The sequence below is a fragment of the Lutra lutra genome, chromosome 3 (genome assembly GCF_902655055.1).
Source record: "Lutra lutra chromosome 3, mLutLut1.2, whole genome shotgun sequence".
Taxonomy (NCBI): domain Eukaryota; kingdom Metazoa; phylum Chordata; class Mammalia; order Carnivora; family Mustelidae; genus Lutra; species Lutra lutra.
In genome coordinates, this window is record NC_062280.1 from 72,591,825 (window position 1) to 72,616,567 (window position 24,743).

Consider the following 24,743-nt stretch of genomic DNA (forward strand, 5'->3'; position numbering starts at 1 on the left):
CCACTTTACAAGTTAGGAAACTGATGTTCAGAGAATTAAAACTTACCTGTAGGACAAAAAGACAGCCAATGTGGCTGGAGCAAAAGCAAAAACATAGAGTTAGGAAGAGATGAAGTTAGAGATTGGGCATAACCCAGAAAGTAGGATAAAATAATTCAGATTTACTCTAGTTGCCACAGGAAATCAATAGAGAATCTGAAACAGAAAAGACAGGACTAAATATACCTCAAAAATAGACTACTTAGGAAGCCACTCCTAGTATAAGTAGGAGATGATGATCACCTGAATTAGAACAGTAGTAATAGTAAAGCAGGTTAGAAGTGGTCAGATCTGAAATAATGTTGGCAGTAGAGATGACAGGACTTTGAAGTGGAGAGAGAAACTCATGGTAGATTAAAGGGAATATGAAGTCAGGACAGGGATTTCCCCCCAGTTGTTTATATGGAAGGGAGATTATATACCAATAGAGACAATCAAATAGAAATAGCTAATACAAAAGAGTATAATGGCAGGAAGAGATAACTGCAAGAACAATGTTCTTGAGATGGCCAGAATATCCAAAATCCAAAGCATAAATGGAGAGCTTAGCCATAGATGGAATCAAGGTCAGTCTTCCAGACTACCACAGAAGGATGACAACACACTGAGTAACAGATGGAGCTAACTTGATATATTTGGTGGTGGAGGTAGCTCTCATCTGTTTTTATCTATTTTCTCCATAAAGTGAGACTAACACATGAGAGTGACCAGGTAGATTTTTGTGGGGTTTTGCTTATTTGTGAATTTTGAATTTTTATTTGGTTGGTTGATTGGTTGGTTTTATTTTGGTTTGGTTTTTGTTTATTTGCAGGAAGGCAGGTATTAGTTATTTGAAGAGAAATACCATCTCAAAAAATACTCTTAAAGAGAAAAAAGTGAACTTTCTAAGAAACTATGAAATAGGACTGTGCAACAGTACTGAGTATACATTTAATATTTACAATATAAATTTAAAATAAGTCTGGTCAGGGGCACCTAGGTGGCTCAGTCAGTTAAGCATCTGCCTTTGGCTCCGTTCATGATCCCAGTGTCCTGGAATTGAGCCCCACATCAGGATCCCTGACCAGCAGGGAGTCTGCTTCTCCCTCTCCCATTGCTCCTCCGCAGCCCGCCAATTCATGTTCTCTCTCTCAAATAAATAAATAAATAAATAATCTTAAAAAAAAAAAAAATAAGTCTGGTCAGCATGCTGTATGATTTTCCTCTAATAAATTTAGAGTTTCTGATGCAGGGACAGATTAAGCTTATGAAAGTTTTAACCAGGATAGAGTCTTGCCAGTCACAGATTAAGCATATAATTGTATTTAAAGAAGGTACAGTTTTTGCCAGACAAGTAGGATGCAAAAGAGGGGCAAAGGAATCAAGGGTATCTGCAAGGAATGGTCACTGGGCTAGCCCAGTGAGCCTAAACCAGGTTGGAGAGAAGCCGTAACTCAGGGGGGCAGTTTGAAAGTCATGTATCTGTATGAACCTTATTTGGATATTGAATTAAACAAACAAAATATGTTTAATATTTTATGATATTAAGAATTCCTTTTCAGGGCGCCTGGGTGGCTCAGTGGTTTAAGCCGCTGCCTTCGGCTCGGGTCATGATCTCAGGGTCCTGGGATCGAGTCCCGCATCGGGTTCTCTGCTCGGCAGGGATCCTGCTTCCCTCTCTCTCTCTGCCTCTCCATCTACTTGTGATCTCTCTCTGTCAAATAAATAAATTTAAGAAAAAGAAAAAAAAAAAAAAAAAAAGAATTCCTTTTCAGACAGGATAATGTATTGTATTACATTAATGATAATGTACTATATAATGTATTTTTTTAAAAGTCTGTCTTGGATAGATATAACTAGGATATACTTCAAAATAATACAGTAGGTAGATAAGTAGATAGAGTTAAAAATTAAACAAGACTGACCATGAGTTGATGGTTGTTTATGTTGTGTGATAGGTATATGAGGACTTATACTATTTACCCTCCTTTTGCGTATGTAATTTTGTATATGAAATTTTCCACAGTGAAAAGTTAAACAAGAAAAGAATAAAGAAGTCACATATAAAGTTCATTTAAATAAAATTTATATACATTTGTTAAATTATAACTCATACTTTTAAGACCTGAAAATATTTAAAATCTATACATACACAGAATACAGAAGGAAATATTATCACAATTTGCATGTTTCCATAAAAACAAAAGCCTAGGAGCTATGAGGTTAAAGAGAATGGTACAATTAATAGTACAAATCAAAAGATGTCTAAGTATATTCTACTCTACAATAATGTAAGTTTTGCATAAAGATTAACAAATAATTTCTCTCAATTTAAGAGATGAATTAATGAAATTAGTCATTTTGTGTAAAAAAATTCTGAATGAACAAGACAAAAATAACACAGAGAATCCTCTTGATTATTCAAAATGCTTGATAGTAAACAACCCTTCAATATTTACAAGATTTTCATTTCAATACACCGTTTCATAACCTACCATTCAGTTACAAACCAATGCACTATCAGAAAGTGGTTTTTTAAATGTATTTATAAGAATTTAGAAATTAAACTTACTATTTCTTTCTGTTCTCTTGGAAAAGAAGAAAATAAGCACTGTTCTTATGCTCCAGATGCTACAGAGGAAGCAAAATTCAGAAACAAAAACCATTATTAGGATAAGTGAATTAGAAGACATATAAAATGAAAACAAATACACATTTCCACTTAGAGTTCAGTACAGTGCTTCCCTTTATATTTTGAAAATCAGAAAGTACTCCTCTCTTTCAGAGACATCAGAGGTCTACATCTGCATTCAAGAGTTCTCAACCTAAAATCCAGACTTTCTGAGGGTACCCCAGAATATGAAATTGCCATTGTGTGCATAACTTTATTTCTCTGGAGAGACCACTGTGTTCATCACTCTGTAAGGAGTCTATGAAACCTTCCCTCAAAAAACAAATTATACAGTCCCCTCTAACTAAGCAAGCATCAACTCCAAAAATCTGTCTATTCCTATGCATTGAGGTAAAAGCATTTTACAAATCCAGCACATTGCATAAATGTAAGTTGCGGGACACCTGGGTGGCTCAGTAGGTTAAAGCCTCTGCTTTCAGCTCAGGTCATGATCCCAGGGTCCTGGGATCAAGCCCCACATTGGGCTCTCTGCTTGGCAAGGAGCCTGCTTCCTCCTCTCTCTCTGCCTGCCTCTCTGCCTACCTGTGATCTCTGTCTGTCAAATAAATGCATAAAAAATCTTTTAAAAAATGAATAAATAAATGCAAGTTGTTACTACTTCCCTATTATTTAACATTGGAAGGATCTTCCCTACTAAACAAAATAAGCTATCTAGAAGAAAAAAAGCCTACCTTCAACTAAGTACTTGATAAGTAAACTTAGCTAAACACTTTTAAATATTTTATGAGGAGAATTCTCTGGGCCTTATATTAGTAAAACATCAAATGATATTAAAAGTAAATTAAAGAATGATCCTAATCACATATTTGTTAAGGTCATCTCTTAAATTCAATGTAACTATAGCAAAAAACCTCTTTTTCCAAAGAACATGGCAGAACATATACAAACATCATCCATAATTTCATAAAAGCAATACATTGTAGGGGTGCCTGGGTGGCACTAAATTCATATCTTTCAATAATTACTCTAAATGTAAATGGACTTAATGCTCTAATCAAAAGACATAGGTATAAGAATGGATTAAAAAAAATAAGACCCATCAATATACTGCTTACAAGAAACTCATTTTAGACCCACACACCTCCAGATTGAAAGTGACAGGGTAGAGAACCATTTGTCATGCTAATGGATATCAAAAGAAACCTGGAGTAGCCATCCTTGTATCACACAAACTATTATTTTACAGCAAAGAATGTAAAAAGAGAGGATTATATTATATCATAATAAATGGGTCTATCCAACAAGAAGATCTAACAATTATAAATATTTATGCCCCTAATTTGGGAGCATAAAGCAATTAATACCAAAGTTAAAGAAACTCATTGATAATAATACAATAATAGTAGGGAACTTTAAATTTCCCCCTCACAGCAATGGACAGATCATCTAAGCAGAAGATCAATAAGGAAACAAGGGCTTTGAATGACACACTGGACCAGATGACCTTCACAGATATATTCAGAACATCACATCCTAAAGCAGCAGAATACACATTCTTCTCAAATGCAGAGGGAACAGTCTCCAAAACAGACCACACACTACATCACAAATCAGGTCTCAACCAGTACAAAAAAGACTGAGATCATATGTCATGCATATTTTCAGACCACAATACTATAAAACTTGAACCACAAGAAAAAATTTGAAAGGGAAGTTAAATAAAATCCTACTAAAGAATGAGTGGGCCAACCAGGAAATTAAAGAAGAATTTTAAAAATTCATTGAAACAAATGAAAATGAAAACACAACAGTTCAAAACTCTGGGATGCAGCAAAGGCAGTCCTAAGAGGGAAGTATCTAGCAATACAAGCTTTCCTCAAGAAACAAATCTCAAGGGGGCGCCTGGGTGGCTCAGTGGGTTAAAGCCTCTGCCTTTGGCTCAGGTCATGATCTCAGGGTCCTGGGATCAAGCCCCGCATCAGGCTTTCTGCTCAGCAGGGAGACTGCTTCTTCCTCTCTCTCTGCCTGCCTCTCTGCCTATTTGTGATCTCTGTCAAATAAATAAATAAAAATCTTAAAAAAAAAAAAAAAAGTCTATCAGGCCAAAAAAAAAAAAAAAAGAAAAGAAACAAATCTCAAATACACAACTTACCCTTACACCTAAAGGATCTCAAAAAAGAGCAGCAAATAAAGCTTAAATCCAGCAGGAGAAGAGAAATAATAAATATTACAGCAGAAATCAATGATACAGAAATTTAAAAATAAAAATAGAACAGATCAGTGAAACTAGGGAGCTGGATCTTTGGAAGAATTTAATAAGATCGATAAATTACTAGCCAGACTTATCAAAAAGAAAAGAGAAACACTGAAGAAATACAATTACAAGAGAATATTAGGAGAAATTATATGCCAATAAAAGGTAATCTGGAAAAAAATGGATAAATTCTTAGAAATATATAAACTACCAAAACTGAGAGGAGAAAAAATAGAAAACCTGAAAAGATCCATAACCAGCAAAGAAACTGAACTAGTTAAAAAAAAAAAAAAAATACCCAACAAACAAGAGCCCAGGGCCAAAAGGCTTCCCAGGGAAATTCTACCAAACATTTAAAGAAGAATTAATACCTACTCTTCTGAAACTGTTACAAAAAATAGAAATGGAAGGACAACTTCCAAACTCATTCTATGAGGCTAGCATTACCTTAATCCCAAAACCAGACAAAGACCCCACTAAAAAGGAGAATTACAAACCAATATCCCTGAGGAACATGGATGTAAAAATTCTCACCAAGATACTAGCTAATAGGATCCAACAGTATACTGAAATGATTATACACCACAACCAAGTGGAGTTTATTCCTGGGCTGCAGGGGTGGTTCAAATCATCCTCAAATCAATCAACGTGACACACTACATAAAAAAAGGACAAGAACCATATGATCTTCTCAATAGATGCAGAAAAAGTATCCGTTAAAATACAGCATCTTTTCTTGATAAAAAAAACTCTCTGCCATGTAGGGAGAGAGGGAATATACCTCAGTATCATAAAAGCCATATACAAAAGACCCCAGCGAATATCATCCTGAACAGGGAAAACTGAGGGCTTTTCCCCAAGGTTGGGAATACAACAGGGATGCCCACTCTCACCACTATTGTTTAACATAGTACTGGAAGTCCCAGCCTCAAAAATCAGACAACAAAAAGAAATAAAAGGCATCCTAATTGGCAAAGCAGTCAAACTTTCACTCTTTGCAGATGAGATGTTATTCTATGTAGAAAACCCAAAAAACTCCAAGAAACTGTTAGAACTGATACAGGAATTCAGCAAAGTTGCAGGATATAAAATCAATCCACAGAAGTCAGTTGCATTTCTATACATAGCAATAAAGCAGAAGAAAGAGAATTCAAGGAATTGATCCCATTTACATTGTACCAAAAACCGTAAGATATGCAGGAATAAACCTAGCCCAAGAGGTAAAGGATCTGTGTTCTGAAAACTATAGAACACTTATGAAAGAAATTGAGGAAGACACAAAGAAATGGAAAGACATTCCATGTTCATGGATTAGAAGAACAAATATTGTTAAAATGTCTATGTTACCCAAAGCAATCTACACATTCAATGCAATCCCTATCAAAATAACACTGACATATTTCACAGACCTGGAACAAATAATTCTAAAATTTGTATGGAACTAGAAAAGACCCCAAATAGCCAAAGGAATGTTGAAAGAGAAAAACCAAAGCTTGTGGCATCACAGTGCCGGACTTCAAGCTCTATTACAAAGTTGTAGTAAAGACACTATGGTATTGGCACAAAAACAGACATACAGATCAATGGAACAGAATAGAGAACCCAGAAATGGACCTTCAACTCTATGGTCAACTAATCTTCAGCAAAGCAGGTAAGAATATCCAATGGAAAAAGGACAGTCTCTTCAACAAAGGTATTTGGAAAATTGAATAGCCACATATAGAAGAATGAAACTGGACTACTTTCTTACACCATACACAAAAATAAACTCAAAATGGATGAAAGACCTAAATACAAGACAGAAATCCATCAAAATCCTAAAAGAGAACACAGGTAGCAACCTCTTTGACCTCAGCCACAGCAACTTCTTGCTGGACAGGTCTCCAAAGGCAAGCGGAAACAAAGGCAAACAAGAACTACTGGGACTTCATCAAAATAAAAAGCTTTTGCACAGCAAAGGAAATAGTCAACAAAACCAAAAGATAACCAACAGAATGGGAGAAGATATTTGCAAGTGTCTTATCAGATAAAGGGCTGGTATCCAAAATACATAAAGAATTTATCAAACTCAACACCCGAAAAACAAAAAAAACCCAGTCAAGAAATGGGCAGAAGACATGAACAGACACTTCTTTAAAGACTTACAAATGACTAATAGACACATGAAAAAATGCTCAACATCACTCAGCATCAGGGACATATAAGTCAAAACCACAATGAGCTACCACCTGACACTGGTCAGAATGGCTAAAATTAACAACTCAGGAAATGACAGATGTTGGCAAGGATGTGGAGAAAGGGGAACCCTCTTACACTGCTGGTAGGAATGCAAACTGGAGCAGCCACTCTGAAAAACAGTATGGAGGTTTCTCAAGAAACAGCAATTGCACTACTAGGTATCTATCCAAAGGATACAAAAATAGTTATCAGAAAGGGGACATGCACCCCAATGTTTATAGCAGCAATGTCCACAAGAGCCAAACTATGAAAAGAGCCATATATATATATATATATATATATATATATATATATATATAAAATATTTATATTATATAAAAATATATTTTATATAATGCAATATTACATATTATATATATTTATATTTATTTGTTATATTCATATATTTATATATAAATATATATTTATACATAATGCAGTATCACTCAGCCATAAAAAAGAATGAAACCATGCCTTTTGCTACAACATCGATGGAACTAGAGGGTATTATGTTTAGAGAAGTCAGTCAGTCCGAGAAAGACAAATACCATGTAAGTTCACTCATATGTAGAATTTAAGAAATAAAACAGATGAACGAACATAGGGGAAGAGAAGGGAAAATAAAATAAGATGAAAACAGAGAAGAAGACAAACCATAAGAGACTCTTAACTCTAGGAAACAAACTGAGGGTTGCTGGAGGGGAGGCTGGTGGAGGGATGGGGTAACTGGGTGATGGGTATTAAGTAGGGCACTTGATGTAAAAGAGCAATGGTTATTATATGCAACTGATGAATCACTAAATTCCACCCTTGAAACTAATAAAATATACTATTATGTTAACTAAATTGAATTTAAATGAAGAATTTTTAAAATTTAAAAAAAAAAAAGATTCTCTTTCGTTCTGCCTCTCCAGTCCTGCCTCTGCCGCAATTGCACTCTCTCCCTCTCTAGAGAGGAGGAAGAAAGGAAGGAAGGAAGGAAGGAAGGAAGGCAGGCAGGCAGGCAGACAGGCAGGAAGACATTGAATCTGAATTCATGTTATTTCTTCACTCTAAAATACATCATTGCTATTCTTGGGAGTTAGCTTGCAAGTCACCAATGACCCCTGTCTCCTGGTATTTACACCTTTGTGTAGTCCTCTTACCAGTGTTGGTCTGTGTAACCGATAGAATATGGCAGAAGTAATAGTATGTCACTTCAAGATTAGGTTATAAAGGACTGCAGCTTCCATGTTAGGCCTCTTCTTCCACTCACCATCTTCCTCTCTCTCTTCTCTTCTAAGAGAAGCCAGCTGGTATGCCATGAGGACATTCAGGGAACTCTATGGAAAGGCCCATGTGGCAAAAAACAGAAGTCTGAGGCAAAGAGCCAGTGAAGAGATGAGGCCTGCCAAAAACTACATGTACGAGCTTAGAAATAAATTCTCCAAAAAAAATAAATTAAAATTAAAAAAAAAAAAATTCTCCAGCCTTAGTTAAGCCTTCAGGTAACTGTAGCTCCAGCCAACAGCTTAACTGAAATTTGTATATGAATAAAGATCCTGAGCTAGAACCACCTAAGTTGCTCCCACATTCCTTCCTGCCCCTCAGAAACTGTGAGATAATGAACATTTGTTGTTGTTTTTTTTAAGATTTTATTTATTTGACAGACAGAGATCACAAGTAGGCAGAGAGGCAGGCAGAGAGAGAGAGGAGGAAGCAGGCTCCCTGCTGAGCAGAAAGCCTGATGTGGGGCTCTATCCCAGGACTCTGGGATCATGACCTGAGCCGAAGGCAGAGGCTTTAACCCACTGAGCCACCCAGGTGTCCCGAACATTTGTTATTTTAAGTTACTAAGTTCTAGAACAACTTATTACAGCAATAGATAACCAAAATATGATTTTTATGTTGTGGTGACTCGTTTTTATGACTCAGACAACTACCTAAGCATTAAAAAAGGCACTGAGCACTGTCCTTATCAAGGGAAGGGAGAGAAGAGTTTAGACATACTGCTCATAACGCTCAAGGATGCTACAACAGGAAACTCTCATACTATTTCTCCACTACAAACCCACTGAAATAGTGGCAGCACAGAGATGATATAGGGGGGCAAAAATGTACAGGAAAACAGAGAACATGGGAAGGAATTGCAGAGAGTGACTAGCATTCCGTAGGAAATCAGTAAATTTTCTTTTTTTATTTTTTAGAAGCATATATACTTTTCAAAGTGTGAAAACTACAAGAACTGAAATATACTCCCTTACTTCAAAATAAAACACAGTAATCCCCTTTGCAGACAACAGGTTCTCCTTTTGGTTTTTATCAGAATTGCTGCTGGAGAAAATGAGCTATCAAACAACACACAATTTCTTTCATGACTTAAGCAGCAGAACATATGTAGTGCATTCATCTTTAAGGCTAAATTAAAAGAAATTCTTTTGTATTTTTAAAACAAAGTTTAGGGGGGAAAAGGTACTTCAGAAATCCATCTTAGTTATTCCAATAAGGGTTTTTGCTTTCCTAACAGTTAAATATAATTTATGAAAATAGAACAACATGCTTTGTGAAGATATTAAAGATACTATTACTGACTCCTACTTTGACAGTGGTATAATTTCTACTTCCCTCTTCTCTTCTTAGAAATACTCTAGGGGCACCTGGGTGGTTCAGTGGGTTTAAAGCCTCTGCCTTTGGCTCAGGTCATGATCCCAGGGTCCTGGGATCGAGCCCCACATCGGCTCTCTGCTCAGCGGGAAGACTGCTCTCTTCCTCTCTCTCTCTGCCTGCTTCTCTGCCTACTTGTGATCTCTGTCAAATAAATAAAATAAAATCTTAAAAAAAAAAAAAAAGAAAGAAAGAAAGAAATACTCTAAACAGAGGACCCTGGGTGGCTCAGTTGGTTAAGCATTTGCCTTCAGCTCAGGTCATGATCCTGGGATCGAGCCCTGAATCAGGCTCCCTGCTCAGCAGGAAGTCTGCTTCTCCCTCTGCCTCTCCCACCACCACTGGCTTGTGCTCTCTTGCTGACTCTCTCTCTCTAGTAAATACAAAGAGAGAGAGAGAAAGAAAGAAAGAAAGAAAGAGACAGACTCTAAACAAGAACGAGATCAAACAAAAACAAATTCCTGTCCTGGTAAAATAAAATATAACTAAAACCCAACTCTCAAAATATGTGGAGAGTCTCCTAAAAGTAATGGAGATCAAGAGTGCAAGCAGAGAAGGAAAACTTCTTATCTCACAAGGAGGTAGTAAGACAGACTTCTCAAAGCATAAAGTCTAAAGCCCATATTTATAACAAGAATAAGACAAATGTGTTGTAGGTAGAAACTCCTCAGAAACAAAACAGAAAAGACAGAGCTTAAAGAGAAACCATTCAGAAATACCCTGTTTACAAAGAACAGTGTTTCTATGGCAGCAGGAGAGAAAAGAGGTTTTGTATTAAGAAAAAAAATACACAGTTGCCTAACTCTATTGGCTGGGGAAAGATAAAAGCTGAACAAACTAGCACATTATATCTTGGATCATAAGAAAAATTCTAGATAGCCTGGAAAGTGGAAAGACATACCCCCATACTCACAAAAACCTCCTACAAATAACTAGGCAAAAGTAAACATACCACATAGTTAGAGATTTATTTTTAAGTTTAAAAAAAAAGGCAAAATAGAAAATTATGTTCCAAAACCTAGACCAACAACTTTCCTCTCAATAAATGTAAATGAGTTAAACTCAGCAGAGCAAAAGACTTTCAGACTGGATGATAAAAATAAAACCCCATCTAAAACTAAGAGTTTTTGAAAGTTGAGGAAAATAAAACCATTGGCAAAAGTATACTAGGCAAATACCAACAAAACAAGGGTTGTATCTTAATACCTCACGAGTTTGAATTCAAGACCCTCCGCCCACCGCACTGAAAAAAGCAAGCTTTAAACCTAGAAAAAGAAAGTGATTTCATAGTGCTAAAAACTGATGCAGTTCCTTGCCAACAAACAGTGCTGGAGCAACTGAGCACCCATGAAAGAAAAAAATAAAAGAATCTCATCATGAACCTCACACCTTATATAAAAATGAACTCAAAATGGCTTACAAATTTAAATGTAAAATGTTAGAAGAAAAAAACGCATAGGAAAAAAACAAAGAAGAAAATCTTCAGAGCCTATAGTTAGGGAAGGGTTCTTGACAACAAAAGTACAACCCATAAAAGGGAAAATTAATAAATTTTGCTCAAAAAAGCCCTATTAAAAGAATAAAAAGACAAAATACAGACTGGGGAAAAAATTTGCAAACTATACAACTAACAAATAACTTGTATCTACAATATATAAAGAACTCTCAAAACTCAACAGCAAAAAGACTAATAAGCCAATTAGAAAATTAGAAGACATGAACAGACATGAACAGAAGAGGAGATATAAATGGCAAATAAATACAAGAAAAGAGGTTCAACATCATGAGCCCTTAGGGAAATGTAAATTAAAGCCACAATGAAATATCACTACATACCTATCAGAATGATCAAAATAGTAAATAGTGAAATACTAAATGCTGGCAAAGATGCAGAGAAACTAGATCATTTATATGCAACCAGTGGAAATGTAAAATGGTACATCTACTCTGAAAAAAAGTTTAGCAATTTCTTTAAAAACTAAACAGGTACTTACCATGCACCCCAGAAATTACATTCTTGGGACATATACCCCAAAGAAATGAAAACTTATGTTCAAATGCCTATATACAAATGTTCACAGAAGTCTTATTTCTAATAGCCAAAAACTGGAAACTATCCAAATGTCCTTCAACAAGTACACAGTTAAACAAACCATGGTATGTCATTATCACGGAATACTACTCAACAATAAAAAAAAAACTATTAATACACTTAACATTTTGAATGGATCTCAAGAATATGCCAAATGAAAAAAGCCAGTTTCAAACGATTATATGCAATGTGACCTCATTTTATAATTCTTGAAAAAACAAAATTATAAAGATTATAAAACAGATTAGTGGGTGAAAGGGTTAAGAATGGGGCAGGTGGAGGAGGATTGATATGACTACAAAGAGATAGCAAAAAGAAGCCCTGTGGTATGTGTGCATGTATGTTTGTACGTTATTCATTTATTTATGTAATCTCTACACCCAATGTGGGGCTTGAACTCATGACCCTGAGATCAAGAGCCACATGTTCCACCAACTGAGCCAGCCAGGCACTTCAAGTCCTGTAGTTTCAGAATAGTTCTGAATCTGAATTGTGGGGTAGTGACATGAAGTTACAGATGTAATAAAATTACACAGAAATAAAACACACACACACACACACACACACACAAAAGCACATGTAAAACTGGTAAACTCTGATAGACTCTGTGAATTGAACCAACATCAGTTTCCTAGTAGTGATATTTTACTACTCATGTAAGATCTTACCACTGGAGCATGCTGGGTGAAGGATGCAAAGGACGTGCTTGTACATTTTTTTGGTTTTTTTTTTTTTGCAACTTCATGTGAATCTATAATTATTTCAAAATAAAAAGGTTTCTTTTAAAGGAAAATTCATAAAGCAAAACTGAACAGAGAGAGGTTGAAATAAATTACTAGAATACATAAGAACTATATGACATAATAAGGTAGTGTTCATTGATATTATTAAGCTCTATGTACCTGGAAAAAAAATATGTATCTTCAAGTGTTTGTGAAAGGCAACAATTGACCAAATAGCACACGACCAAAAAAAATTCAATTCAAAGAAGTAGAAATATTATTAAACAATATGCTCTGAAAGCAATACAACAAAACTAGAAACAGTAACTAAACCAGAAACCAAACATACAAACACACATTTGTCACCTGGAAAAAATGCTTAAATTCTAAATACTAAATTTTTAAAATCTGATATCTAGAATATAATCAAAGTAAATCACTACATATCAAAACATGTGGAATAAAATTAAGCAGTGATCAGAAACTATCATGACCTCAAATACACATTTAATTTATTTATTGTTAGTAAATAAGAAAGAAAGAAAATAAATGTATGATGTACATAATTTAAGTTCAGGAATAAAATAAGACTAAGAGGAAAAAAAAGAATAAAAAGAAGTAATTTCTTAAAAGCTGGTTCTTTGAGAGAAAAAAGATACATATACAACTAAGAAAAACAATCACAAAAGAGAAAATGTACAAATATACATAATAAGAAACAAAAAGGAAGCAATAATCACAGATACAAAACAAATTTTTAGCTTTCTTTTTTTTTTAAGTAGGCTCCATGCCCAGCACATGCCATGCCCACAATGTGGGGCTTGAACTCATGACCCTGAGATCAAGACCTGAGGTGAGATCAAGAGTCAGAAGCTAACCAACTGAGCCACCCAGGTGCCCTATAAAAAAAAAAAAAAAAATTTAAATCACTGACAGTAATGATTACTGCTATTACAACACTCTATAGAAATACATTTCAAAACTAGAATGAGTGGGTACCTGGATGGTACAGTCAGTTGACCATTCAACTTTTGGTTTCTGCTCCAGTCGTGATCTCAGGCTCATGATCTCAGGACTGTGGGATGAGCCCCACATCAGGCTTCAGGCTCAGTTGTGGGATCTACTTCAGATTCTCCCTCTGCCCCTCCTGCTAATGCGTGCCCATGCGCTCTCTCTCTCTCTCACAAAAAATAAATCTTTAAAACTGGAGAATGAGTAATTACATATATTTTTAACAAAACTAACCTTGGACGAGGCAGAAAACCAAAAGGATTAACTACTATTGAATTTAAAAAGTTGTTAAGACCTACACGCCATAAAAAACCCCAAGCTCAGAATACTACCAAACTTACAAAGCACAGATGCCAATTCTATTTAAACTAATCTAGAGCATTAAAAAATAAAAACTTTTAATGTTTATATAAAATGATTACAACTATGAAAGTAGAAATTTTCCTGGAATTCAGGATTTCAATCTTTGAATTCAATATTTAATATAATCTATCATATTAAGGGATATAAGATGAAAAAAATCAAATGACTATTTCCATAGACAATGAAATAGCATTTAACAAAATTCAACAATCTTTCTTGATGTAAAAGAAAACAATCTGAATAGAAAATTCCTTAACATGATAAAATGTTCCAATGCAAAAGTCAAAATAACTCCCATGATAATGGGAAACATCAGAAGCATTCCCAAGAAACAAATTCAGAATGTTCACTATTTTCTCAATAACTTAACATTGTCCTGAAGGTACTAGCCAACAAAATAAGCCAAAAGAAAAAAAAAAAAAAATCAGACAAAAAATACGAAAGGTGGTAAAATTATTGCTGTTCACAAATGTCTGAATACTCATAAACTTTATTTAAAGATCTATTTATTTATTTGAGAGAGCAAGAGCGAGAGCACAAGTGATGTGCAGAGGGAGAGGGAGAAGCAGAATCCCAGCTAGCTGGGCAAGGAGCCGACACAACGCTTGATCCCAGAACCTTGACTAAGCTGATGGCAGACACTTAACTGAATGAGCCACCCTGGTGCCCCAATAACTATAAACTCAAAAAAATCAACTGAAAAACTTATTAGAAACAAGATGGGGGTGTCTGGATGGCTCAGCTGGTTGGGCACCACCTGCCTTTGGCTCAGGTCATGATCCCAGAGTCCTGGGATCCAGCCCCACATTGGGCTCCCAGCTCAGTGGGGACCCTGCTTTTGCTGTCAAGTAAATAAATAAAATCTTGAAAAAAAAAATACAAAACAAAAGAAAATTTTAAAAAACAAGATGATTCTTGTAGTTGAATACAGAATTAGTATGGAAAATCAGTAAGTTCAAATATACAATCAGTTCTAGAATATACTAAAAACTCTCCCTTAACCTATTTCATCAAATCATCCCAGTTGTTCTTTTCTGAATGAAAGTGATACTATTTGAAACATTAGTACAGTATGAATTTCTGTTATACATAATCTAGTGACTTACACTATAAAATTACAAAGGTATACTAACAGGGAATACTTGGAACCTCAATATAACAAAATCACATTTTAATTATAGTAAATATTTTAAATCCCTAATACTTAGTGTTTTACTGTACTAAAATTAAAAATGGTAGATGTTAAAATATAGCAGAATATCTAAAATTCAATCAACATAATCACACCTTCCTCCCTTGTACTGAAGGATTAACATTCCATAAACCTCCACCCAAAACATGAAGGTTTTTCATCAACCTTCAAATATGAAGCACTTTCTGACAAACTTAGGTGCTGTTTTATCAACAACCACATCACCCCCATCCAATTTACTGTTTTTAGAGGAGATTTAGCAATATATAAAGCTAAAAATTAGAAGATAAACATGTGTCAATATTTATAACTATGTTTACTACTTTGTCAATTTAACTATCAAAGGCTTTAGGAAGAATTACCTTCACATTCAGACAAACTAGTAACAATGATTTATTCCTTATAAGGAATAAGGCAGGAATCAAGCTTTTTTTCTTTAATTGATTTTAATTTACATATATGTATATAACTCAACACCATTTTCCCCCAATGATTTGAAATGTCATTCTATCATATATAAAAACCATATAGATCATACCATACTATATACATATTATATACAAAAATTCCTTTGAGAATTTATTTCTGGATTCTTGTGTCTCTTTGCTCTATGAAAAACTTCTAATTAATTCATACACTATTTATTTATGCACTGTGCCAAACTTTTAATTAATTTATATGCTATTTATACTCTAAGCAAACTTTTAATTAATGAAGCTTTATAATGTATTTAATGCCTGGCAGACCTCTGCTCCTTATTCCTCTCCTTTTTTAGAATTTTCAGGACTATTTTTATGTGTTTATTTTTCCATTAAAAAGTATGGAAGGAAAAAAAAAAAAAAGTATGGAAGGGCACCTGGGTGACTTACTCAGTTGAGCATCCAACTCTTGGATTTCAGCTCAGGTCAGGGTCTCAGGGTTCTGAGATTGAGCCCTTCATTGGGTTCCATGCTCAGCAGGGAGTCTGCTTGAGATTCTCTCTCTCTCCCGTCTCCCTCTGCCCCTCCCCCCTTCTCTCTCAAATACTGAGTAAATCTTTTTTTAAAAGTATGGAAAAAGTGTGCCCAGATTTTTGAAGTACTGTTGGTATTTTTAATGTGAACACACATTTTTAGATTAATCTAGGAAGAACTGATCTCAAAATAATACTAAATCTTTCCATCCAAGAATAGAATCTGTCTCTTAATTATGTCTCAGTACATAATTCTTTCAGTATAGAATTCTACTAAGTGAATAACCATCAATATTCAAATATCTATCAACATTGCAAAAATGATAGCTTGCAAAATGATTTCTTACCTACCAAAACCTCTTAGTAAATATTCTCTTTGAGTAAATAACAAAGAGATGTTCACAGATACCTTCTCCTTTAAGAGCAACTTTGGCTGATGACAGATACTTTGTATTCTTATTAGAGTGCCATGAAAGAAATGTTTAACTTTCCTCAAAAGGTCTATCAAATTATGCCTGTCAACTCTTCTAGATGGATTGAGAAAATATATTTTGCCAGTTAGTTCTGAGGGGGGCAGAAAGGAGGCATTGAAAGCTGTGTAAGATCAAAGCCCTATCCTCAAATGGCCTTCAATTCAAGTAGGAAAACAAACAAAAAGAAAACATAAAAAACAGGGATAAGACAACCTTCCTCAGTTTCTTTGCTGAACTTTTTCTTTCCCTAACTCCATTTAAAGAGGAATTTAGAAAAACAAACAAACAAACAAAGCAGAAGGAAAATATGGTTAAATCCTCTGGGAAGGTCAATGTTTTATGCCAATAAGCCTCTATAATGATCTTATAGAGAATGGAATTTCTAGAAAGTTACATTCTGTAAGAATAAAGTATCGCATGGAGCACTGGGTGTGGTGCTAAAACAATGAATACTGTTAACGCTGAAAAGAAATAAAAAATGAAAAAAAAAAACCTGCTATAATTAAAAAAAAAAAAAAAAAAAAGAATAAAGTATCCAGGAGTAAAATCTAAGATTGCTTGTAGAGTTAGGTTAAGAGAAAAAGCTTAATGGCTGTTCACTCTTAGAAAATGAAACAATTCCCACAGTAATGCATACTTGGCAGCATAATCAAGAAATACAAAACTTAAACTACAATCCAAATCTTCCGTCACCATGGACGATAGCCTTAATGACTCTTATGAAATATGTTCAGCGTTTAGATTATAATTTATTTCAGTAATAGTTGAAATAGTTGAAATATATTTCAATATGTTGAAATATACTAAAATAGTTGATCAGAGATATAAGTTAAATTATTGAATCTGAAAGGCAAAAAAATAATAGGTTGGAATCATACCAAGTTCCTCCATATGAAGGAAAGAAGATATAGTAAAAATCAAAGTATCTTATACAGAATATTGATATTCTATAACAAAAGATAACTTGAAGATAGTTATGATTATGTAATATATGCTCAGTCCTGAGTCTATGACTTCTCTGTCCAGTAAAAGCATTTGGGAAATCTGGAATGCAGAAATAAGTCACTTTTTGCAGTTATCAGGTAGATTTCTAAGCTTTATTAATCAGTGTTGACAGTGTTAAGTAAAACACTACATTTTACTGCTCTTTCTGCTTCCATTTCTTTAAGTAAACCCTGGTCTAGACCACAAAATTTTTGTTTCCAAAGAAAAAAGTCCAGGAATAAGCTAAGGCTACAGATCACACAAAAGAAAATGTCCTGTGGTAAGTCTTCTTTCTACATACCACAACATCTACTTTCTCATTATTGTATTTTATTTCATGCTGTTTTGATTGTCATCAATCAGGAGGACAATTCTATTCTTTGTTTGATGACTGGCCTATGCTTCCAAAAGTGAAGAGCTCAGTGAAACAGAAGCTGCAGCAGCTGAGAACCAGGTCACAAATGTGAATGAGACAAAGTGAGAAATGGCTCTGAAGCTTAACAAACCAAGAAATACTAGATGCAGGTGATGCAGAACAGGGAGGACACAGTAAGGATAATAGAGCCTCTTACTCAAAATAGGAGAAAGATCCAACTGAAGAAATAATAAACATTTTTAAAGAAATTGATGTGTATGTATGTGTGTATAAATATTCACTATTTGTAGGAAGGACTCTAGGTCCAAAAACTCCCTTTACTAAGGGAATGTTGATATGTGTAAAGTAATAAAAGAAAAATGTTTGCAAAGAAAGAAAAAATAAAGAACAATGTCTTACCTTAAAAAAAAAAGAAAATATGTTTTTCTACTTTCAAAAACAATTAGTATATGATTTACTTGACCAAAAGGCTTCTGCAGCATACCAGATCCAGTAGATCAGTTTGTGAAGAGCCATTAGAATTAGCACAGTAAATTCCCCGTAAGACATTCTTTTGCAACTAGATAAAAATCTTTCATAACAAAAAATCAATTTGGGGGGCACCTGGGTGACTCAGTGGGTTAAAGCCTCTGCCTTCAGCTCAGGTTATGGTCTCAGGGTCCTGGGATTGAGCCCCGCATTGGGCTCTCTGCTCAGCAGGGAATCTGCTTCCTCCTCTCTCTCTCTGCCTGCCTCTCTGACTACTTATAATCTCTGTCTATCAAATAAGTAAATAAAATCTTTTAAAAAAAAAGTCAATTTTGATATGGAAATGGAGGTCAGTGAGGTTTTTTCTAAGTTTTTAAAGATGCTTCAGTCAAGTAAATACCACATTTATTCCCTTTCTAAATTTTTCTCCCCTCTTTTTGTAAAACACTAGAAATGAACAAGGAAAAGGGGCTCAGCATTATAAAATCTACTGCCACACCCAGGATAAGAAGCATTCCAAAAAACTCCAAAAGAGAAAGCAAACGGCAGAGATTTTATTTGGTAATATGCATGCACTCAATTTTTGGCTCTTTTATCTATATACAAAGCTAAAATTTTGTGATCTCCAGTTTCAATTTGAAAATATGCCCTGTACTAAAGATTAAACAAAAATTTTTTTTACTATAGCAGTCCCAAAGAAAGATTAGACACCTGCCAAATATCAAATCAAAAAACCTGAATCTCACCCAATTCCTTCTTTTCCCTTACCTTCCATTTCCTCTTACCAAGTTGTCTCAGCTGTATTTCTGAAATACTGGCATCTCTTTCACCTCCACTGTGACTGGGATGTCAAATCCATCTCTACCTTTAAACTCCTATAACAGCATCCTAGCTAATCTCCCTGTTTCTGCCCTTGTCCTCCTCTACTCAGTCTCCATAAGCAGTACACATGATCCTCTTAACTTAAATCTCATCATGCCATTCTTCCACTAAAACCATTACAAGCTTCCCATTTCACCCAAAATGAAATACAAACTCCTAGGCCATGACCCTCCCATGATCCAGATACTTTGATTCTGCAAGCACACCTTCTTTCACTCTTTCTCTCCATCACACATTCCATATATACTGATCTTTCTGACCCTCAGATAAGTCATGCTCTCTCCTACCTTATGCATAGCCTTTGTATTTTCATTTTCTCTTCCTATAAAGACGTTCCCTCAACTCTTGGATTTTTGTTTTAGTTTTTGTTTTTAGGATTTGAAGAACACATTGATGTAAAAAATTCAAACAATACCAAAAAACCATATGGAAAGAAACACCACTAAGAATGACCACCCAAAGAGAATTTCCATTAATACTTTGAGGATAATCTGTTCTTACATCTCTCTATGGATTCATATGCTATTATATACTATGTATATATAAATAATCTTCCATAAATTCCAACTCTTTCCAAGCTGGTTCTTTCTTGTACATTAGTTCTCAACTCAAATACCACCTTCTCAAAAGAGGGACTGTTCCTCTCTATATCACCCTGTTTATTTTCTTCACTGCACTTCTTTGTTTACTTGTCTCTCATTTTTTATCTGTTCAATCCCCCATAGAATGTAAGCTCCATGAAGGCAGAGATCTTGTCACTACTGTCTCAATCACGAAGGTCTAGCCCAAGACTGAACACACTGCAGGTGCCCAATATTTACTGAATGAACATATGGTGGCTCTGTTTAACATTAATAAGCTGCCAAACCCTAAATTAATATCTCCCATTCAAATTTATAACCTGCGTTTCATACTCATACTTAATCATTCCACTTGTCTAAATAGAAACAGCTATTTTAGTCTCAGTGAGCAAACCTGTTCTTCCTCATAGGAGTCCCTATTTAGATGGTATTCCCTATTTAGACAAATAACACTACCATCAAACAAATATCCCAAGCCATACATTTAAATTCTATCCTTGATGCAATTATTCCCCCTCACCTCACACCCACTGAATCACCAAGAGCCTCTCCATACTACCTCAATTCTACCTCCTAAGACTCTTCAATACTCATTCAAGTCTCATTCAGCCCATCTGCTTCTCTTCCACTCTCCTGCCTCCACTCAATAGCAAATCACTGTCACTCATTTTTCCTCAGACAACTGTAATAACCTAACTTGCTGCTTTAGAACCATTCTTATTCCCCTCTAATTTATTCTCCATGGTGTAGCCTCAATAGTATTTTCAAAATAACAGTATGATCACATCATATTCCTTCATAAAAAACTTCAATGGCTTCCCATTACTCTTAGGTTAAATCTTAAAATCCTTATCATGCATTATAAGGCCCACAAGAAATACTCCTTGCCTAACCACCCAGACTTTCCCTATAAACCAGTCTTTGGCCTTCTTTCAATTCTTTAAACCTACCATTCTCTATTCCCCTCATGGCTTTCATATATGCTGTTCCTTCCACCTAAAAGATTATCCACCAAGTCACACCACCCTGCAACACATAATCATCCTTTGGGTCTCAAACTCAAAGGCCACTTCCTCAGGGAGGCTGTGGTAGGCATAAATCTAAAGCTATCTCTCTTCCTCCCCAAGATTTCCATCCTCTGTTATACAATCAAACAGTAATCTAGGTATTGCTGTGAAAGGACTTCCCAAATATAATTAAGTATTACTCAGCTGATTCTAAGCAAGAGAGATTATCCTGGATTATCCTGATGAGTCTAATATAATCAGTTAAACCCTGAAAGGCAGAGCTTTCTCTGGGTTGAGGGCAGAATTGGAAGTCAGAGAGATGCGGCACAAGTCAGCAAGCAACCAGACTAAACCTGGAAGATTCTCCCCCTAAAAGATTCCACATAAGATCCCAGTCCAACTGATTGAGTACCCTGATTTAGGCCTGCAAGACTTTAAATCTTTTTTTTTTTTTTTAAGATTTTATTTATTTATTTGTCAGAGAGAGAGAGGGAGAGAGAGCAAGCACAGGCAGACAGAATGGCAGGCAGAGGTAGAGGGAGAAGCAGGCTCCCTGATGAGCAAGGAGCCCGATGTGGGACTTGATCCCAGGACGCTGAGATCATGACCTGAGCCAAAGGCAGCTGCTTAACCAACTGAGCCACCCAGGCGGCCTGCAAGACTTTAAGCAGAGACCCCAGTCAAGCCACCTGGATTTCTGATCTACACAAACTGTGATACAACAGATGGGTGTGCTCTAAGCTGCTGAATTTGTGGGAACAATAGAAAATGATTACAAAGACTTCCCTGACCCCCACCTCCACCAGAGATAGTGTTAGAGCCTCTGTTAAATGTTCCCACAGCATGTGACACTTCTCTTTCATAATATGCATCATACTTATTACTTAATTTAATGTATGCTGCCTAAGATCTACATTCAGAGATTTTGTATTTTTGTATAGCATACACCATTATATTCCCACACCTACAAAACTGCTACTTATAAATGTTTATAGAGTGAATGAACCAATTTCTTATTCATCTGTCTCTCCAAAGTCTCAAACATGACACACCTTCAGTAAAATGCTATATTATAAAATATTGCTATAAGGGTCAGTTGCTTTACAGCAGTGACTGAAAAGAGAGGAAAAGAGATGGGATGATTGGAATATATTCAGAATCACCGGAGAGTTGTTTGTTCGTTTGTTTTACAAACCCTCTCTCACTTACAACTACCCACAATCGGAAATGCCCACTCCTTGCCCTATATCCCTGGGTGGGGCATGACCATCTATTAGAGAATTACAAAAGATTCCCATATAGAGCCATTATTGCTGAGTCATATTCCTAACATCACTGAGTCATATTCCTCAGGTATGCTGAATTGTAAATTAAGGTTTAACACACAAAGTTGGTTTACTTTTTTAAAGAAATGCTTTGCAAAAGGAAAAAAAAGCAAATTTACTCTATCTGAAACATTACTATTTCACAATAAAGAGAGACTGAATACATTTTAACTGGTCAAAAAGAGGAAAAGTCAACTGAAAGAACAATTTACTTACATCAATGGAAAAGCAAAAAATGGAAGTGTCATGGCAAGTCTTGCTGTAAATTCATCAGGAAGATACCACAAATATACAATTAAACATGTAAACAGATAAAGAACTGAAGAGTAGAGAATTAATCTTCCAACCCATAATTTTTGTAATCTCTGATTTTTTTCCCTAAATTCTTCCAATGCTTGAATTTCCTGTTAAGAGAAATTGTTCTATATTATTGAATTGAATCTCAAATTTCATAAAGAAATCAAAATATTAACAAAAAATTTTTAAATGATCGATTATATATGAAGAACTCTGAAAAGTCAATGAAATATATCTTAATATTTACAAAAAAAACATAATATGAAAAAGAAAATTAGAAATAAAGTTAAAAACATATGAAAATGCTTATTCTGACAAGTCACTATTTTATTTTATTTTATTTTTTAAAGATTTTATTTATTTATTTGGCAGAGAGAGAGAGAAAACAGCAGAGAGAGTTGGGGAGGGAGAAGCAGGCTTCCCACCAAGCAGGGAGCCTGATGTGGGGCTCAATCCCTGGGACCATGACCTGAGCCGAAGGCAGATGCTTAAGGACGAGCCACTCAGGCGCCCCACCAAGTCACTATTTGATGCCTGAGTGGCTCAGTAGGTTAAGCATCTGCCTTCGGCTCAGGTCATGATCCTAGGGTCCTTGGATGGAACCCCATGTCAGGATCATTGTTCAGCAGGGAGGCTGCCACCCACCCTGCTTGTGCTCACTCTCTCATTTTCTTTCTCTCTAACAAATAAATAAAATCTTTAAAAATAAATTTAAAAAAAATTAAGATACTATTTTTGACCGACCAAATTAGCAAAGATCAAGCATGGAATTGACACCAATAAATAGTACTTCTTAAACTAAATAATAATTCTTGCTGTATAAGGTCTAAAAAAATGGCTAGAAATTAATCAGTTAATTTTAAAAATCTGGCTATTAAAAGAAAGAGTTAATAAAAATTAAAACACTGACCCATACTAGATTCTTTCAATCTATTCATCACTCTCAATATTCCTAAGCAATAGCCACTTTTGATAATGAAGTTTATGAAGTTTTTGGACTGATAAAACTGTTGCAGACTATCTTATAATCTACTTCATCCCATCTGCAACATTGTTTTACACCATTCTATATATCTAATTTCATACTAACAGGTTCTAGTGATACAGACTTCTTAAGTCACTGGGAGATTTCTGATTTTTTTTTAGATAATATAACATTAAAGTTTTCAGGCTTACTCTATATCATCTCTAAATTCCCAAGCCAGATCCAGTCTCCAAAATAATATACTTATACTAAAATAATATTTATGCAATACCCAAGATGAATTAAAACACCCCAGAGCCAAAAAACATACCTTATCTATATTTTCCAGAACTTCTACAGTTGAAGGTTTTGTCTGTTATAAAAACAGATATAAGACATTAAAATTTGTTACAGCAAACTTAGAAACACTTTGACTTATAAAATCATAAAAGAACATTTTAATTCAAAAATAAGTTTTTTCAAATCTCAAGTAATATGTATTCTTGTTTATTAATGAGATTTAGATTTAAATAAAATTATAATTATAAACAGAACTACATAATGTTATAGAAGTAAGCATTTTCCTACTTGGGTTTTTAGTCCTAAAGGTACTTTCAACTCCAACAGCTCAATTTCTACCATTTTTTTTTTTTTTTTAGTTTCTACCATTCCTAATCTCAATAGAACATGCTTTTATAGAGAAAGTTTTCCTCCAAGAAAAATTCTCTTAGATACGATTATTCAAAAGAAATCATATATTTAAAAGCTCAAGACTAAAGATGGTCTGATCTACTATTGCTAAAAGTTCACTTAGGACTCTGAAAGTCAAAATCAATAGGTTACCTTCATTCTGAATTCCTAAAGTATTTTTCTGAAGATCAGCTTTTTAAAAGACATGGAAGAATACTTCATTATAGCACAGTTTGTTAAAAATGTTTTTTATGCACCCACAATAAAAACCAGCCAGAATATCTCATACAAAATGTCTCATACAATACCAATTATATACTCAATAACATAAGAGGGCAGTGGATATCAATTCATTATAGTTCCCATAAGAGTTTTTAACATTAGGTTGAACCATATGAAATTGCTTTTTATGTAAGTCAAAACGGTTGAATATTGGCAATTTCATATGGTTCAACCTAACAAAGACAAAGGAAAGGTAGACAAATTTGATCCTCAAACAGAACTGTAATAGAGTTTTAAAGGGAGGAGCAGAGAGTCAATAGAATATCAATCCAAAACAAAGCATTTCCATAACAGTCCAAAAATTAGTCTACCAAGTAT

General features: G+C 34.8%; 1 protein-coding gene across 5 annotated transcripts in view; it reads right to left on the bottom strand.

Moving 5' to 3' along the window:
• The window catches only part of LNPK (lunapark, ER junction formation factor), an 85,958-nt gene that overhangs the window by 53,610 nt on the left and 7,605 nt on the right, over nt 1-24,743 (bottom strand). For 4 of the 5 annotated variants that reach the window (XM_047722248.1, XM_047722246.1, XM_047722247.1 and 1 more), the window contains exons 3-5: nt 23,785-23,826; nt 22,409-22,596; nt 2,591-2,649 (exon numbers count right to left, since the gene is read on the bottom strand). In XM_047722248.1, coding sequence (XP_047578204.1) covers nt 2,591-2,649; nt 22,409-22,596; nt 23,785-23,826 — 289 coding nt within the window. Of the gene's footprint in view, nt 1-2,590; nt 2,650-22,408; nt 22,597-23,784; nt 23,827-24,270; nt 24,272-24,743 lie in introns of all 5 variants that reach the window. The other variant, XM_047722250.1, reaches the window with a different exon arrangement.